General features: G+C 47.6%; 1 protein-coding gene across 2 annotated transcripts in view; it reads right to left on the reverse strand.

Annotated features, from left to right (window-relative positions):
- MDGA2 (MAM domain containing glycosylphosphatidylinositol anchor 2) overlaps positions 1-17,166 on the reverse strand; it is a 401,452-nt gene that overhangs the window by 45,065 nt on the left and 339,221 nt on the right. For both annotated transcript variants that reach the window (XM_083732457.1, XM_083732456.1), the window contains exon 10: positions 8,767-8,915. In XM_083732457.1, the coding sequence (XP_083588583.1) occupies positions 8,767-8,915 (149 nt within the window). The remainder of the gene's footprint in view (positions 1-8,766; positions 8,916-17,166) is intronic.

The following is a 17,166-nucleotide window of genomic DNA, read 5'->3' on the forward strand; positions in this document are numbered from 1 at the left end:
CTAACGAGCTTGTGTATGTCACAGCAGAAAACTGGATTTGCAAAAGCAGAGGGTAAGGAATTCACTTTTGAACAACAGAGGAGAAACAGAAATGGTGGAGGGTGTTCTAGGTACAGATCCAGTTGCAAGTTGGACCAAAGTTGGTGTCTGAAAAGATCCACGCAGCTGTGTAAAGGATGTGACTGTTAGAATTCCTGCTCCATGATTGCAGTCATGGGACTGTTGTCTTTCACATGACGGTGTATGTTTTGACTCCACAGAGTGGGAAGTGACAGAGACAGGATGTTTGTGTCATTGTGTTCCATGAAGTGGGACTATTGTCCTTTGTTCTTTTTCTCTTTACTGTCTGATGCTAGAGAGAGAGGGGGAGCCATGTTGCAGTGCTCAGTGTGTGTTCATATCTAAATAAAGTAGATTAGCCAAAATGCTGAGTTGCTGAGGTCTGTTACACATGATGCGTAAACTCTGCAGATCCCTAAGTGTGCCGGTGTCGGTTGGCATCGGTCGCTGTGATGTTTGGGCTGAAGAAAGCTTTTGAAGCTCCCGAACTATCGACCAGGAGGGAGAGAACATGCCAGTTGGGCATGTGTCTCTGCCAGGGTCCTACTCAAGTGTAGGACAAGCTCCTGACAATGACTGTGCCTTTAAGCCACACAGAGATGCACACTCAACTACACAAGGATTTCACTAGGGATGAACTGATGTTCCCTGCTCTGCTTTCCAACAATGGAAACATGGCAGATGATGAGCCATAATCCACGACAGTTAATGTGGAGCCTCAACCTCCTTGGACAAATCTGGATAGCAAGAATTGTATAAGATTCTTACCACACCTGAAATCGACAGCACAATCCTCACCACGCCTTCTCAGAAGGAATTCTCATGGCTTTCAGTGAGAACGTAAGCTTTCCTTCATCTGCAATCCCAGGTAAAGATGAGTAAGACTGTAGCCCTAAGTATGTGGCACATAGCACAACTGCCTTTCCCACGGGCAAAAGGGGTCACGGGACCATGGATGATTTTTTTAAGTGTTACGGTTGCAGATGAGGAAAGTCCCTTGAGCTGATTTTTCTTTTTAACATGAGGGTGAGAATTTGATCTGCCTTCAAGCCACCCCAGGAAGACTGGTGTGCCTAAAGATCAAACTGTATTATTTAACACTCATTCCCACTCCTTATCAGGTTCCACAACTGAGTCAAAGAGGGATATTCACTTCTGCAAATGTGTTTGCATTGAGAGATTTCTTGAACGTTATCGCTGGGCAGACTAACTCTTAAGCAAATTCGCAGCAGGTGTTAACAGGGAAGAAGGCGTCTAATTATCACCCTGGCTCCAGGAGATATCACGGCATAATGAAGGAAGAGAGCGGAGTCTCTTTCTCTCTTCCTCAAACAAACACACACGTGAAAATCCCCATTTGCAGTTGAGTCACATAACACAGTCAAGAGCAGCTCCAAGCGAAGGCTCCCTAATGGGCACTCCAGGACATTTAAAAGATTGCGGCTGTTTATTTGAAAGATGTCCTACTCACCCTTCACCATAAGGTTCCAAGGTGGGTGAGAACAATACACTGATAGAACTGTAGAGTTCGAAGGGATCCCCAAAGGTTCTCTAGTCCAATCCTCTGCAAGGCAGGAATCTCAACAAAAGCATCCATGGCAGGTGCCAGTCAAGCTCTGCTCAGAAACCACTCTACTGTTGAACAGTTCTTGCCTAATATTTAGCTGGAATCTGTGGGAATGTTCAGGGATGCAGGAGAGGATATATTGTTTGATTATAGCCTTTCCAACTTGTGTTAACAAGTTCACAATTTAGCAAAGTAACATTCCCCTTTTTAAACTCACAGCGGATGCATTTGCTCAGGCTCACTAAAGCCTCTAGAAAAACTGTTCTGGTATTTCCCTCTTATTCCCTCATAAAAGATAAGACACAACACAGTATAAAAAGAGTTTACTCACATTCTGTTCACAATCGGATCCCAGAAGGCAGACTTAGCTTAGAAAAGTAACATACACCTGGAAACTATCCCATAAGGAGACAGTCCCTTTGTCCTCTCTTGGCTGGAGCCCAAGAGAGCATCTTTGGCTAAGCAGATGTTGTTTCTTCGATGCATGTAGTCAAGGAGAGAGAGAGATGGCTGCCCTGCCCTGTGCTTTTGTTGTTACCTGCACAGGTGAGGCCACGCCCACCTCTAGTCACATGCAGAGGAAGTCTGTCCCAGCCTAGAAGGAAACAGGAAGTTTACCTGCTGGCTGGACAAACATTCCTCCCCATGTGCAAACATGTTCACTCTAGGAATATTGTACTTGACTACTCTTGTGTTTCACATCCCACAGAATCTCCTCCCTTCCAGAGCAATAGAAGAAAAGCTTGCTCCATCTTCCATGTGACAGCCTTTTGGATCTTTGAAGACAGCAATCATCTCACCCCACAGTCCTCTCTTCTCCAGGCTAAACAACCACAGCTTCCTAAACCAGGGAGTGGCACCATCACTGCGGTTTTGCAGTGTGCACATTTATGGATTTCCACTTGATGAATGAATGAACCAATTAACCAAATGAATGCAAATGAATGAAAATGGATGTTCTTTGCACCCTCTTCCTGGCCCCGTCACTATAACTTTAGGGGACGGTCCATAGATGAAGGAGAAGAAGAAGAGTTTGGATTTGATATCCCTCTTTATCACTACCTGAAGGAGTCTCAAAGTGGCTAACATTCTCCTTTCCCTTCCTCCCCCACAACAAACACTCTGTGAGGTGAGTGGGGCTGAGAGACTTCAAGAAGTGTGACTGGCCCAAGGTCACCCAGCAGCTGCAGGTGGAGGAGCGGAGACGTGAACCCGGTTCACCAGATTACGAGTCCACCTCTCTTAACCACTACACCACACTGATTTGAGCCTCTTCTGGTAGGGGCCATTTGTGACCATTCACTTCTTCACATGGTGCCGAGTTGGACTGTGGAACTCCCTCCCACAGGAGACAGAGATGACCACCGATTTGGATGGCTGTAAAAGAGGACTGGACTAATTCATGGGGGAGGAGAGGGCTATTGATGGCTACTATTCCTTTTGGTGTACCGACCTCCCCGCTGCACCAAGGATTCCCTGCCCGAGCTGCTTCAGGTCGTGGCGGATGTTCTCCTGGAGACACGTAGATTGGTTGTCCTGGGGGATTTTAACATCCATGCCGACACAACCTTACAAGGGGCCGCTCGGGACTTCGTGGAAAGCATGGCCTCCATGGGGCTGTCCCTGAATAAGTCTGGCCCAACCCATAGCCGCGGACATGCCTTGGACCTGGTGTTTACCTCTATGGATGTTGGTGATCTGACACTAAGTAAAAGCGAAACGAAAGAAGTGCCATGGTCAGATCACTTCCTGGTGCAACTGGACTTCTCTGCGACCCATCCCCTCTGCAGGGAGGTGGGACCGATTCGGATGGTCCGCCCCTGCCACTTAATGGATCCAAATGCTTTCCAGAGAGTGGTAGGGGATGCTTTATCCCATGTTGATGGCCTTTCAGCCAATTCCCTGGTGGCCCGCTGGAATGTGGAGTTAACCAGGGCTATTGACTGTTTGGCTCCGAAGCGCCCTCTCCGATTGCATGAAGCCCAGAGAGCCCCATGGTTTTCCACGGATCTGAGGGCAATGAAACAATCGTTGAGATGGCTAGAGCGCCGGTGGTGGATAACTCAATCCGAATCTGACCGGACACAGGTTAGAGCTCAACGTCGAGCCTACTAAGTGGCGATAGCGACGGCGAAGAAGACTTTCTTCACCGCCTCTATTGCATCTGCAGCCTGGGAGTCCATCTGGTACGTAGGCTGAGACCCTATCTGCCTGCAGACTGTCTCGCCAGAGTGGTACATGCTCTGGTTATCTCCCGCTTGGACTACTGCAATGCGCTCTACGTGGGGCTACCTTTGAAGGTGACCCGGAAACTACAACTAATCCAGAATGCGGCAGCTAGACTGGTGACTGGGAGCGGCCGCCGAGACCATATAACACCGGTCTTGAAAGACCTACATTGGCTCCCAGTACGTTTCCAAGCACAATTCAAAGTGTTGGTGCTGACCTTTAAAGCCCTAAATGGCCTTGGTCCAGTATATCTGAAGGAGCGTCTCCTCCCCCATCATTCTGCCCGGACACTGAGGTCCAGCTCTGAGGGTCTTCTGGCGGTTCCCTCACTGCGAGAGGCCAAGTTACAGGGAACCAGGCAGAGGGCCTTCTCGGTAGTGGCGCCCGCCCTGTGGAACGCCCTCCCATCAGATGTCAAAGCGATAAACATCTACCTGACATTCAGAACAAAAAAATTCCTTCCAGTAGCACCTTAAAGACCAACTAAGTTAGTTCTTGGTATGAGAGTCCCATGGACTGCAAGAAGATCAAATCTCTCTATTCTGAAGGAAATCAACCCTGAGTACTCACTGGAAGGACAGATCATGAAGCTGAGGCTTCAGTGCTTTGGCCACCTCAGGAGAAGAGAAGACTCCCTGGAAAAGACCCTGATGTTGGGAAAGATGGAGGGCACAAGGAGAAGGGGACGACAGAGGACGAGATGGTGGGACAGTGTTCTCGAAGCTACCAGCATGAGTTTGACCAAACTGCGGGAGGCAGTGGAAGACAGGAGTGCCTGGCATGCTCTGGTCCATGGGGTCACGAAGAGTCGGACACGACTAAACGACTAAACAACAAGAAGTGTGAGTTGGCAGAACTGCCTCCAACTTGCTTCCCCTCTTGGCACAGCCCCACCTAGCAAGAATGCAAATAGCGCGAGGCCTGATCAGAGCTGTACCAGAACGCTTTGAGCTTCCCTACCGAATGGCAAGCAGCTCAGATCCCGTTGCTCTGCCTGAAACGTGCTCTTGCCGCGAGAGCCGAGGTGAGCCAACTCCCCGTCACAGACATGTCAGCCTTTTCAAAAGCTGCTTATCTCCACGAGTGCTCTTTGATAATGCCGTGTAAGCTTTGCCTGGGGGCCCTGCGTCTCGAGCAGCCGATCCGGGGAGCGCCGAACACGTCCCGCCATCTTGCCTTTCTGAAGACAAACCCGCCTCGCAGGTGTCACTTGTGAGGACATAAGGAATATCAAAGTGCTCATGTAACTCCTCAGATAAAGGAGGACGCAATTATTGTTCCAGACCAATGCTGGCAGGCAGATACAAAAGCCATCCTTCGCTTTGCATCATCTCATCCACAGGGAATGTCGGGAACTAGCCAATGATGTCCAAAGAATTGGTCCTGGTCCTCTGCTCATCAGGACGTTGTCCTTGACTGAGGCCAAAGGCTGCCCATAGTCTTCTCTCTTCGCCATTGGTTTATCCTGTAAAGTCTAGGTTGGCCTTTGCTGATCTCGTGCCCTCCTGATGTTTGGGACCAAGAACTGAGCAGTGTAATGGACTCCCTCAGAAGGTGGGGGACTCTCCATCTCTGGAGGTTTTTAAGCAGTGGTTGGGGGGCCATCTGATATTGTGATAGGAATTTTGAGGTCTTAGATATATGGTAATGTTCATAAGTGTACCAACCAATCACGTACATAGATCAGCACAGGAAGACCGACCTGGAACCATTTTGATTCCTAAACTGAGTAAATGTTTTCTCTACAAGGTCAAAGTGGGAAACCTCCCAATTCATGGTCTCTTTCCTCACAAATCCTGTCTTAAGGACACATTTAAGATATGAATAGGGTGTGAGCCTGTGACCTGGCCCAGGAACTAAGTATTTATCACTACAAAAGACTGGCCAGGATGCCCAGGATATCCAATCAAGTAACCTGCCAGACAGGAGATAAACAACAACAGGAGAAAAACAAAATTCAAATTTCTGTTTTAGACCGCCTTTTCTGTGATGTATCTGAGGGGTGGTCTTAGCTTACACCCCTTCTGTGATGTATGTATGATGTTTCTGGGGGTGGTCTTGATCTACAGGATGGCAATTTCAAAAGGCCTTGCACGCCATTTTTCTGGGTTCCTCCTCTCTCCTGCATGGGGTGAGTGAGCACCCTGTTGCAACAGATCAACAAAGATCAGGCTTACTAGCTGCTTTGCTTCTCAATATTCTCTGGTTGGCCTCTGTTATCTACTCCTACCAATAGGGAACCTGTGTAAGGACACTATATGGGCTCTTGGATACCCCATAAGGGAAAAGGGCAATTTTTGTTTACAACAACTGCGATACCTCAAGGACTGCCTCTCCCCATATGAACTGACCAGGACCCTACATTCATCATCTGAAACCCTTCTCAGTGATGGCTCTGACCTGGTGGAATGCTCTGTCCCATGAGACCAGGGCCCTGCAGGATTGAACAGAGCTATACCGCCTGGCTTTCAGTTCGAACTTAGCCTGATCTTTAATTCCCCTTCCTTCCCTCCATCTCCCCTTTTTATGAAGATTACCCACTCTGGGATCCCACAACTAATTCTCCCCTGGTCTCCTCGCTGGCCCAAATAGGACTAATTTAGCCAGCTAGCCCTGGTGATCCTCTAATGTTTATTGGATGGATTTCCCCCCTAAATTGATTTTTGAATTCTGAATTCATTGTTATTCACGTTTTATATTGCATTTTATGCTGTTTTTTGTTGCATCAATTAAGTGTTTTTAATTTGTTGTTAGCTACCCTGAGCCTGGTTTTCTGAATCGGGAAGGGCGGAGTATAAATAAAAATTTATTTATATTTATTTATTCATTGTGTGCCTCCTCCATGAGAGGTTTCCTGCTTGGCAGGGGGTTGGACTCAATGGCCCTTGTGGTCTCTTCCAACTCTATGATTCTATGATTCTAGGACAGGAGGGTGGCAACATGAGAACGGGGCCTTTTCTGCCGTGGCTCCCCATTCCTGAGATGTTCTCCCCAGGGAGGTTCTGAGATGCTCTCCCCCAGGGAGGTTGAGACCAATCTAACCTCCTTGAGGCTTGGGACCTCCAAAGTGTTGTTATTTGTGGACCTTAAGTTCCTTCACGGGGCATCCCAGGAGAGGCAGTCCCGTAGGTACGAGGGTCCTAGGCCACATAGGGCTTTAAAGGTCAAAACCTGACCCTGTACTCCACCGAGAGCCAGTGCTGTTGGTAAAGCACTGGAAGAATGTGATCCCACAGCAAGGACCCCGTAAGATCCCTGCAAGCAGCACATAAGGACCAGAGCTTCTGTCTGTTACGATATGAAAGCAATGCAGCTGCAAACTGGTAGCTTGAAAACATCACATGATGGGACTGTCTGTGGGAAACAGTGTGACAGTCAGTTCACAGGGCGATGCACCGGAATTTGCTCAGAGTGTAATTTGAGACCTTCCTCTTCCGTCTGTACAGGAAGTCTTTGCCACTTGCTGGAAGGAGTCTGAAGTGAACGGACATGTTTTCTGTAGTGCTGAAGAGTCAGAAATAAAGCAATGTAAATAGATTTCTGTCTATCTCCTTTCCCTGCTAGGGTGTGTACTTCCCACGCTGGGAAGTATCGCCTATCGAGACCTAGCCTGGATCCTGCGGGGACTGCAGCCAGGGAGGTCACCGGAGACCAAGCCGGGAGCCTGGGAGAGTTGCCAGCTTCTCCCGAAGAAGGCTTGTTTTCCAACACTCTCATCCGTGGTTTCCATTGCTGCCCCTGACTGTGGAGGCAGAGCAGAAGCCCTTTGTGGCTGGTAGCCCTCAAGATAGCCCTCCCTCCCATTAATATGCTGGATCCTCTTCTAAAGCCACTGATGTTTTTGGTCATTGCTGCCTCCTGTGGGAGAGAGTTCCACAGTCTAGCTCTGTGCTGTGGAAAGAAGGAGTTTTTCTTACCTGCTCTCAATCACCACTCAAGCTTTGCAAGACGTCCTGGGAGTGGCCTTACACACCAGTGACCAGCAGTAAGTTTCCAATTTAGGAAAATAATCTTGCGGTAATGAGATGCTCTCCCCCAGTTCTTATGCATGTGCTATTCCATAGTGGGATTATAAATGAGCAACTCAACAGCCATCCTATGTCACACACCTGCAAGGGACCTCATGCAACCTTTGCCCAAGTGATGCTATGAAGAGGGAGGGATGCCAACTTTCGCCAAAGTGAGGTGATTAAATTCCTAAAGACCATTCAGCTTTCTACATCACTTTCAGATTATTTTTTAAAGTCCTCGTGAAAATGCATTAGCAATTTTGGAACTGACTTCTCCTTCTACACTTCTGTGGTTTCCCCAAATCTACCCCTTTCTGAGAACAAGATTATCGCTAAAATGATGGATTTGGGTATGTTATTTTCACTGAAACGGATATTTGTATGGATGCTTTCCTCTAATAAATGTATGCATGGTGTTTGGTCAGAAAACTGCACCACAAGATTCAGGCACAACCAGTTCTCCATCTTTGTAGACAAAAGAGTTGCCTTTGAAATATATTGGGCTCCATAGACAGAGTTCTGTGCCCCTTCTGCCTTTCTCTCAACACCCTCAACAACCAGGGGAAAAAACACAACGTGAAGCTCATGCAGCAGATGTGATGACACCGCAGGTGTCCGTCTCTGCTGCAAAACATCTCTCCTTTTTTTTTTGCTGAGATTCCTGCAGCCCTCCAGCCTCAACCGGGACCACGTCTTTCATCTTCCTGTTCAGCTCTGCATCCCAGAGAGCTGCAAATTCATTTTGCACATCGAAAACCCTCTTTTGTACATGGCACGTCGCCCCCCCCAAAAAAAACTTCTAATTGACAGAGACAAAAAGCGAGTTGAAACAGGAGATGAGATTGGAGTTGGGCAAAAGGCACCTCGCCCTGCTTCGGAAGAACCACCTGAGACTCTCACCTGCCGGATGCCCAGGTGGTATGTGAGGATGCGGTCCACAGCGTCTGGGTTCATCTGAGTCCACTCGAGGCTGTAGGCATAGACGCGGGCCCGATTCTGCCACAGCGGGTTGTAGGTGTCGTAGTAGAACTCTGGGGCGTAGGCTTTGCCTGCAGGGAAGAGAGGAACGAGGGTCAGGCGAGAGGAGGCGATGCCAAAGCAGCAAGAAAACAGTGTGGGTGCATCATGTTTCTAGATCGTGGGTAGGCAACCTAAGGCCCAGGGGCCGGATCCGGCCCAATCGCCTTCTAAATCTGGCCCACGGACGGTCAGGGAATCAGCGTGTTTTTACATGAGTAGAATGTGTGCTTTTATTTAAAATGCATCTCTGGGTTATACGTAGGGCATAGGAATTCATTCCCCCCCCCCAAAAAAAATATATAGTCTGGCCCCACACATTGTCTGAGGGACAGTGGACCGGCCCCCTGCTGAAAAGGTTTGCTGACCCCTCTCTAGATCATGCATCTTAAGCAATAGCCTATTATTATTATTATTATTTTATTTTATTTATTGAATTTATATGTCGCCCTATAGGTTGCCTGCCAACCTAGCAGTTCGAAAGCACCTCCGGGTGCAAGTAGATAAATAGGGACCGCTTACCAGCGGGAAGGTAAACGGCGTTTCCGTGTGCGGCTCTGGCTCGCCAGATGCAGCTTTGTCACGCTGGCCACGTGACCCGGAAGTGTCTCCGGACAGCGCTGGCCTCTTGAGTGAGATGGGCGCACAACCCCAGAGTCTGTCAAGACTGGCCCGTACGGGCAGGGGTACCTTTACCTTTACTATACCCGGAGGTCTCAGGGTGGTTCACACAAAAAGACCAAAGTATATAAAATAAAAGCAATAACCCAATAATACCCATCCCCTCCCAAAGAACCACGTTCTAAAAGGGTGTTGGATGTCAATCAAATCAACCAAAGGCCTGGTTTAAAAGGGATACAAAAAAGGGAGATGTGAGGAAGTCAGGAAAATAAGTGAATCAAAGATGAGAAATTAAAAAGAGGGATTTTTGTTTTTTCTTATAGTGTGTTTTTTCTCTTTTTTCTGTTTTTCTTCTTTTTTTTAAGTTAAATGTTTGTATTTTTTGTATTTTATAACTTTGTATTTTTGTGTATGTGTTTTTTCTTTTTTCTGTTTGTTGTTATTCCTAAAACTTAATAAAATATTATTATAAAGAAATAAAAAATAAAGGGAACATTTTTGCCTGGCGCCTAAAGGTGTATAATGAAGGCGCCAGGTGAACTTCCCTGGGGAGAGCATCCCACAGACGGGGAGCCACTGCAGAGAAGGCCCTGCTCTCGTGTTGCCACCCTCCGGACCTCTCGCAGAGGAGGCACACGAAGAAGGGCCTCAGAAGATGATCTCAGGGTCTGGGTAGGTTCATACGGAAAGAGGTGGTCCTTGAGGTATTGCGGTCCTGGTCCATTTAAGGCTTTATAGGTCAAAACTAGCGCTTTGAATCAGACCCAGAAACTAATCGGTAGCCAGTGCCATGAATTTTTGTAACAGATGAAGTTCAAACTATAAACATTCATAAATGAAATACACAGTAAAGCAATCCCATTAAAAAACACACCACAGCAATTAAAAACAGGAGGCTCAGGTTGAACGATGGAAGGTGTGCTGGTGTAAACAGATAATAATAATAATAATAATAATAATAATAATAATAATAATAATTTATTTATACCCTGACCATCTGGCTGAGTTTCCCCAGCCACTCTGGCTTCCAACTGAGTGTTAAAAACAATACAGCATTAAATATTAAAAGTTTCCCTCAACAGGGCTGCCTTCATATGTCTTTTAAAGATAGGATAGCTGCTTAGTTCCTTCACATCTGAAGGGAGGGCGTTCCACAGGGCGGGTGCCACTACCGAGAAGGCCCTCTGCCTGGTTCCCTGTAACCTCACTTCTCGCAATGAGGGAACCGCCAGAAGGCCCTCAGAGCTGGACCTCAGTGTCTGGGCTGAACGATGTGGGTGGAGACGCTCCTCCAGGTATACAGGACCGAGGCCATTTAGGGCTTCACTTTGAATTCTGCTTGGAAACGTACTGGGAGCCAATGCAGATCTCTCGGGACCGGTGTTATGTGGTCTCGGCAGCCGCTCCCAGTCCCCAGTCTAGTTGCCGCATTCTGGATTAGTTGTAGTTTCTGGGTCACCTTCAAAGGTAGCCCCACATAGAGCGCATTGCGGTAGTGCATACCAGATGCATCTTCCAGAGCCGGAAGAATGCCGATATAGATGGGGACTCTTGCATTTCATTACGGAGTACATGCCACATTTTTTTTATTTATTCGATTTTTATACTGCCCTTCATCCAAAGACCACAGGGCGAATCACAGCATAACAATGAAAAATAAGAACACAAAAGACATAATAAAGAAAGGCTGCATTTCAGGGGGCTGGACCAGATGACCCTCAGGGTCCCTTCCAACTCTACATTTCTAAAATGGAGTGGGTTTTATTTGCTGATCTTAATGCTTGGTGCCTCAGCTCGCTCGTTTTCCTCTTCCCTCCCCATCCCTGTTTCCTTTTGTGCCGTGTCATTTTAGACGGAGGGCAAGGACCGTGTTGCATTCCTTGACACGTAAGCTGCTCCAGGAGCCCTTCTGATCAAAGAGAGGGATATAAGTGGCCTTTGAATAAATCAGTGAACAATAAGCATCTGAACGTGTCCTTTATACACATTTGAGCAAAGAGCAACATGGCCCTGCATTGTGAAATGTATCAACATTAGTGGAGTGTAGGATATTTTCTCCCACAGGAAATGGAATTCGTGGTCCCTTTTAGGTTGTGATCCCCGACAGAGCTGGCCTCTGCCTTGAAAGGAGACGCTCTGGGGCGGTTGTCAGCCCAGCCAGGAGAATTTCAGTTAAAATTCCTCTCGCAAAGCACCTTCCATCTCCACGGCATTTGTTATCGACTGCAAGCTCGGCGCTTCCTAAGAACAGGGGAGGAAAACGCAGAATCTCTCGAGTTCAAAGAGATTTCTCCTGCCCCGTGAGCAGGAGGATCAATACGGAACAGAGATTGTGGTGCTGAACTCAAAGCAATGCAAGTGTGTGTGTGTGGGACGGAGGGAGGGAGAGAGAGCTGGAAATTGTGGACTTCCAATGAATTATTGCTGCAACAATTCTTCACATCAATTTCGTTGGACTGGTCATGTTCTGTGGATGCCTGATGATCATCTTCCAAAGCAACTACTCTGTTCTGTTCTATTCTGTAGTATAAACACCAACAATTGGGAAACACTGGCCTGTGAGCACTCCAGTTGGAGAACAGCCTTGACCAAAGGTGTCACGGGCTTTGAAGACACTCAAACTCAGGATGCAAGGGAGATTCCATCAACAGTGTCTCTAAAAAAATGTACACATCACTTGGGAAGACAGGCAAACTAATGCCAGTGTACTGGAAGAAGCAAAGATCACCAGTGTTGAAGCAATGATTCTTCAACATCAACTTCGTTGTGCAGATGCCTGATGATCGTCTTCCAAAGCAACTACTCTATTCCAAACTTTAAAAATGGAAAGTGTAATGCTGGTGGTCAACAAAAGAGGTTTAAAGACTCTCAAGGCAAATCTAAAACAATGTAATATAAACACCGCCAACTGGGAAACACTGGCCTGCGAGCGCTCCAGTTGGAGAACAGCCTTTGCCAAAGGTGTCCTGGGCTTTGAAGACACTTGAACTCACAACACAAGGGAGAAACGTGCTAAGAGGAAGGCGCGCTTGGCATATCCAAGCGTCTCATCCGGCTTATTGTGACACAGCTCCCTGTTTTGGTTCTGGAGGAAGAACTGTGAGGGGGGAGACTTCGTCAGGCAAGGCCTCCTTCCACCTGCCTTGCTCTCCCCTCCAGTCTCTGCTTCTCAATTTGTATTCTATTGTTTTATGTACCGTGGCCTGCCGTTGATCATAGTTTAGAAATTATTTATTGTAACTGTTGAGTGGATTTCTGTTTAACTTTTATATGTCAATATTGTTATTTTATACTATTCTAATGATTGTTGAATGTTACTTTTTTGATGCAGGGTGCTTATTTTAAAGTTATGTTTTATTATCACATTTTTGTGTTATGAGATGTACATTTTTTCTTTCTTTAGCTTGTAAGCCGCCTTGAGTATTGTAAGATAGAAAGATGGTACAGTGGTACCTCGGGTTACAGACGCTTCAGGTTACAGACTCCGCTAACCCAGAAATAGTACCTCGGGTTAAGAACTTTGCTTCAGGACGAGAACAGAAATTGTGTTCTGGTAGCGTGGCAGCAGCAAGAGGCCTCATTAGCTAAAGTGGTGCTTCAGGTTAAGAACAGTTTCAGGTTAAGAACGGACCTCTGGAACGAATTAAGTACGTAACCCGAGGTACCACTGTATACAAATTAAAAATGATGATGACGACGACGACGAAGCATGAAATGTAAGCCTCTTGGGGACGTGGGAAAGTACCTTATAATGAGCCAGACCATTGGTCCATTTTGCTCAGTATATCCTGCACTGACTGGCAGCATCCCTCCAGGGGGTTGGGGCAGGGGATGCTTTCAGCCCTACGAGGAGATGCCGCTGGGAAATTCTGCAATCAAAGCCGATGTTCTGCCATGGAGCTGCAGGCTTCCTGTGCAGACAGGGACTCCAGAAACCCCGGCCACATCCCAAAGGCCTTAACGGATATGTTGTGTGTTCGTTTAGCGCTCTCTGCGTTTTCCATAAATACACAGAGAGAGAGAGACAGGGAGACGCAGCTATTAGTCTGACAGGGTGTGGTGGAGGAAATGAACTGGGGAACGGCGCTCTGGCAGATGGCGGGGAAGCATTTCCTCTCCCCCAGAAAGATCAGGCACATCAAGTCTCAAAGCCTCGTTCTCATAATTACCAATTTGGCAAAGAATTCGAGGCAGGGAAAGCAGACACAACTGTTTACACTTCCCTTTCTTAAATGGCTCAGGGAAGAAAGAGCATTTTTGCATTCATCCACATTCTCGGAGGAAGAGATCGCAGCATCATATCGTAGAACTGGGTGGCGGTAATTGGGGATGGCTTGTTTTTTAAACAACAACAACAAAGTTTGTAAAGAAAATAAAAAGGGCTGCAGAGTTGGGAGGGGTTCCCAAAGGTCAACTTGCCCCCCTCCCCCTGCAATGAAGCAATTGTTAAGCATAATTGTTTAATATTTACTGAAATGGGAATGCCAGTGGTATGGATGAAAAGGTTTAACTCTAAGGGACTCTGAGCATTAACTGAGTTGATAATTAATGATTGTTTTCTGCTAGCCAACGCATGAGTGTTTAACCTTAGATCACATGAGAGGTATTGAATTGCAAATCTGCCATCCTGGAAAGGGGGTGGCTGGAGTCTTTGTTCTCAGACTCCATGGAAGAAAGGCAGCTCTCCAGGAAAGCAGCCTCAGGCTAGAATGCAGATTGTGGGGAGAGACAGACCTCTGCTTCTAGGACTGTTGGAGTTAGGTCATTTGTTGTAAGATGCTGAATTTATGCCTCGGACTGGCATATGTCCTGTGGGTGCATCATTTGATGTTTCTGTATCATTTTGAAGAAAGTTCTGCAAGTAAAGTTTTGAATAATACCTCATGGATCTGGAGAATGTTTAATTTCCAAAAAGAGTTTTTATGCATCCAGTCACATCAAACTGCAGTAGGAATCACAGATGATCACAGTAGGAATCACAGATGTGGGCAAGACATTTTTGCTCAAGAATTTGCTCCTTTTGGGATCACCACTAAGAGCACAAGATCTCAAGAGGAGTGTGATGGATCAGACCAGAGCCCATCGAGTCCAATATCCTGTTCTCTATGTCGGAAACTCACATAGTTCTGAGAGCCAGTGTGGTGTAGTGGTTAAGAGCGGTAGTCTCGTAATCTGGGGAACCGGGTTCGCATCTCCGCTCCTCCACATGCAGCTGCTGGGTGACCTTGGGCCAGTCACACTTCTCTGAAGTCTCTCAGCCCCACTCACCTCACAGAGTGTTTGTTGTGGGGGAGGAAGGGAAAGGAGAATGTGAGCCGCTTTGAGACTCCTTAAGGGGAGTGAAAGGCAGGATATCAAATCCAAACTCCTCCTCCTCCTCCTCCTCCTCCTCTTCTTCTTCTCTTCTGAACACCAGTTACTGGTGACCACAGGAGGGCGGGGAGCGCTCTTGTGCTCATGTTCTGCTTGTAGGTTTCACATTGGGGGCATCTGGGAGAAAAGTGTTGGATTAGATGAGCCATTGGCCTCATCCTGCAGGATCTTCTTAGTTTCTTATGTAGGTCCAGCCTCAAGCTTCATTACACAACTGTTTCAGGTGTTTGGTTTCCAGTGCCTCACCTGCCCCAGGTGCACAGCCCTTTACAGCAGCAGGGAGCCTGTCAGGGATGCTTTCGCTGTGATTCACGCACTGCAGGGGGCTGGGCTGGATGACCTTTGGGGGTCCCTTCCAACTCTACGACTCCACAAGCCTCCTGGACGCTCCTTGTGGGGTTTAGGGCCCTGGCTGTTCCCCAAACTGCAGTTCTGAAGATGGGTGGGGGCGAATTCCATGACCCCCTCGCAAGTTTTGGTTCCTTTCCTTACGAGGCCTGTGGTTCATAAATCCTAAACAAAGCTGTATATTTACCCTGAGAGTTACGGCCGGCTGCAGCCAGCCTGAAAGATGCTTTGTATTACCCGCTTGGCCTTTATTATGCAATATATATTTTATGAAGAGCTGATAATAAATGCAGATGCAGATTCTGCTCCTCTGTCTGTGCAACGGGGAAGGCATGCCGTCGTTTGAATTAGATTCGCAAAGGGTGATTTTCACATCTTCAAGCAGCCGGGGTCTGTTGGAGGAGACCATTCTTCACATCGCAAGTCACTCCCCACCTTCCTGCACCAACTGATCCTCTCTCCCTTTTTGCTGCTTCCATTAATGACACAATTATGGAACTTAAGATGTGCACAGCGGGATCTCTGGAGCAGGCCCAATCCTAAGAAGTGGAGCGAGTTTCCTCCATGCTCCTCTCTTTCCTTTTCCCAGATAACAGAAAGTCCACAGGACCTTCCGTGCCAAAGCTAAGCAAACGTGACCCCTGCTGGATGAAGAGGGAAAGAGCAGAGACTCATCTGCCTTTCCTCCAGCACAGAATCAAAGAATTGAAGATGAGCCCCAGGGGTCATCTAGTCCAACCCCAGAAATCTTGTTTCCCCAACTCCAGCTTCATCCTCCCAGTGCAAAAAAGGTGTGTCACTGGCTTATTCTAGAGACCAGGGACAGATCTGTTAATTTCAGATTCCCTCAATCTTCCCATTCCAACGCTAATAATAATAATAATAATAATAATAATAATAATAATAATAAATTGTATTTATACCCCGCCCTCCCTGGCCAGAGCAACCCAGGTCAAAATGCAATTTAAAATGCAGCCTCATTTTAAAAGTTGCTGTCAGGGAACTGCCATCGGCTCAGGGGCGAGAGGGGGAAAGCTGGGTGGATTACAGAGAGCCCCCAAAGATCGTGGGAAGCAGCACTTCCTCAGCGGAGGAGAGTAACCACGCCTCCAGTGGAGAGGAGATGCAGGGGTTGGAGGAAGTGAGGCGGTGTCAGGACACCTTGCCTGGCGAAAGCAGGGAGGAGAGAGTTCCTCTGTTACCCACGCCCTCCCTGCGCAGTAGGCTTCCAAGCAGAGAGGGGAGGCGCAGACTGGGCGTCAAGAAACTACTCTGCTGGGGAAGGTTTAAGGGCCGCTCACTCACAGATTCTGCCAGTGAATGAGGGAGCCATGGAATAGTGGCGCTCTGCATGGTGAAGGTTTTTTTTTGGCACCAATGGAAGTGAGAGCTGGACCATAAAGAAGGCTGATTGCCGAAGAATGGATGCTTTTGAATTATGGTGCTGGAGGAGACTCTTGAGAGTCCCATGGACTGCAAGGAGATCAAACCTCTCCATTCTGAAGGAAATCAGCCCTGAGTGCTCACTGGAAGGACAGATCGTGAAGCTGAGGCACCAAGACTTTGGCCCCCTCATGAGAAGAGAAGACTCCCTGGAAAGACCCTGATTTTGGGAAAGATGGAGGGCACAAGGAGAAGGGGGCGACAGAGGACGAGATGGTGGGACAGTGTTCTCGAAGCTACCAGCATGAGTTTGACTAAACTGCGGGGGGCAGTGGAAGACAGGAGTGCCTGGCGTGCTCTGGTCCAGGGGGTCACAAAGAGTCGGACACGACTAAATGACTAAACAACAAACAAGGGAGGCATTTGCCTGATTGCTCTCGAGTAACCCCCTGATACCCTTACAGCAGTCCATAGATCAAAACCATAAGGGGAGGGAAACATAATGGTCCAAACCAAAGGCCAGGCGGAACAGCTCTGTCTTGCCGGCCCTGCGGAAAG

Source organism: Podarcis gaigeae, assembly GCF_964106915.1.
Source record: "Podarcis gaigeae genome assembly, chromosome: 1".
NCBI classification, from domain to species: domain Eukaryota; kingdom Metazoa; phylum Chordata; class Lepidosauria; order Squamata; family Lacertidae; genus Podarcis; species Podarcis gaigeae.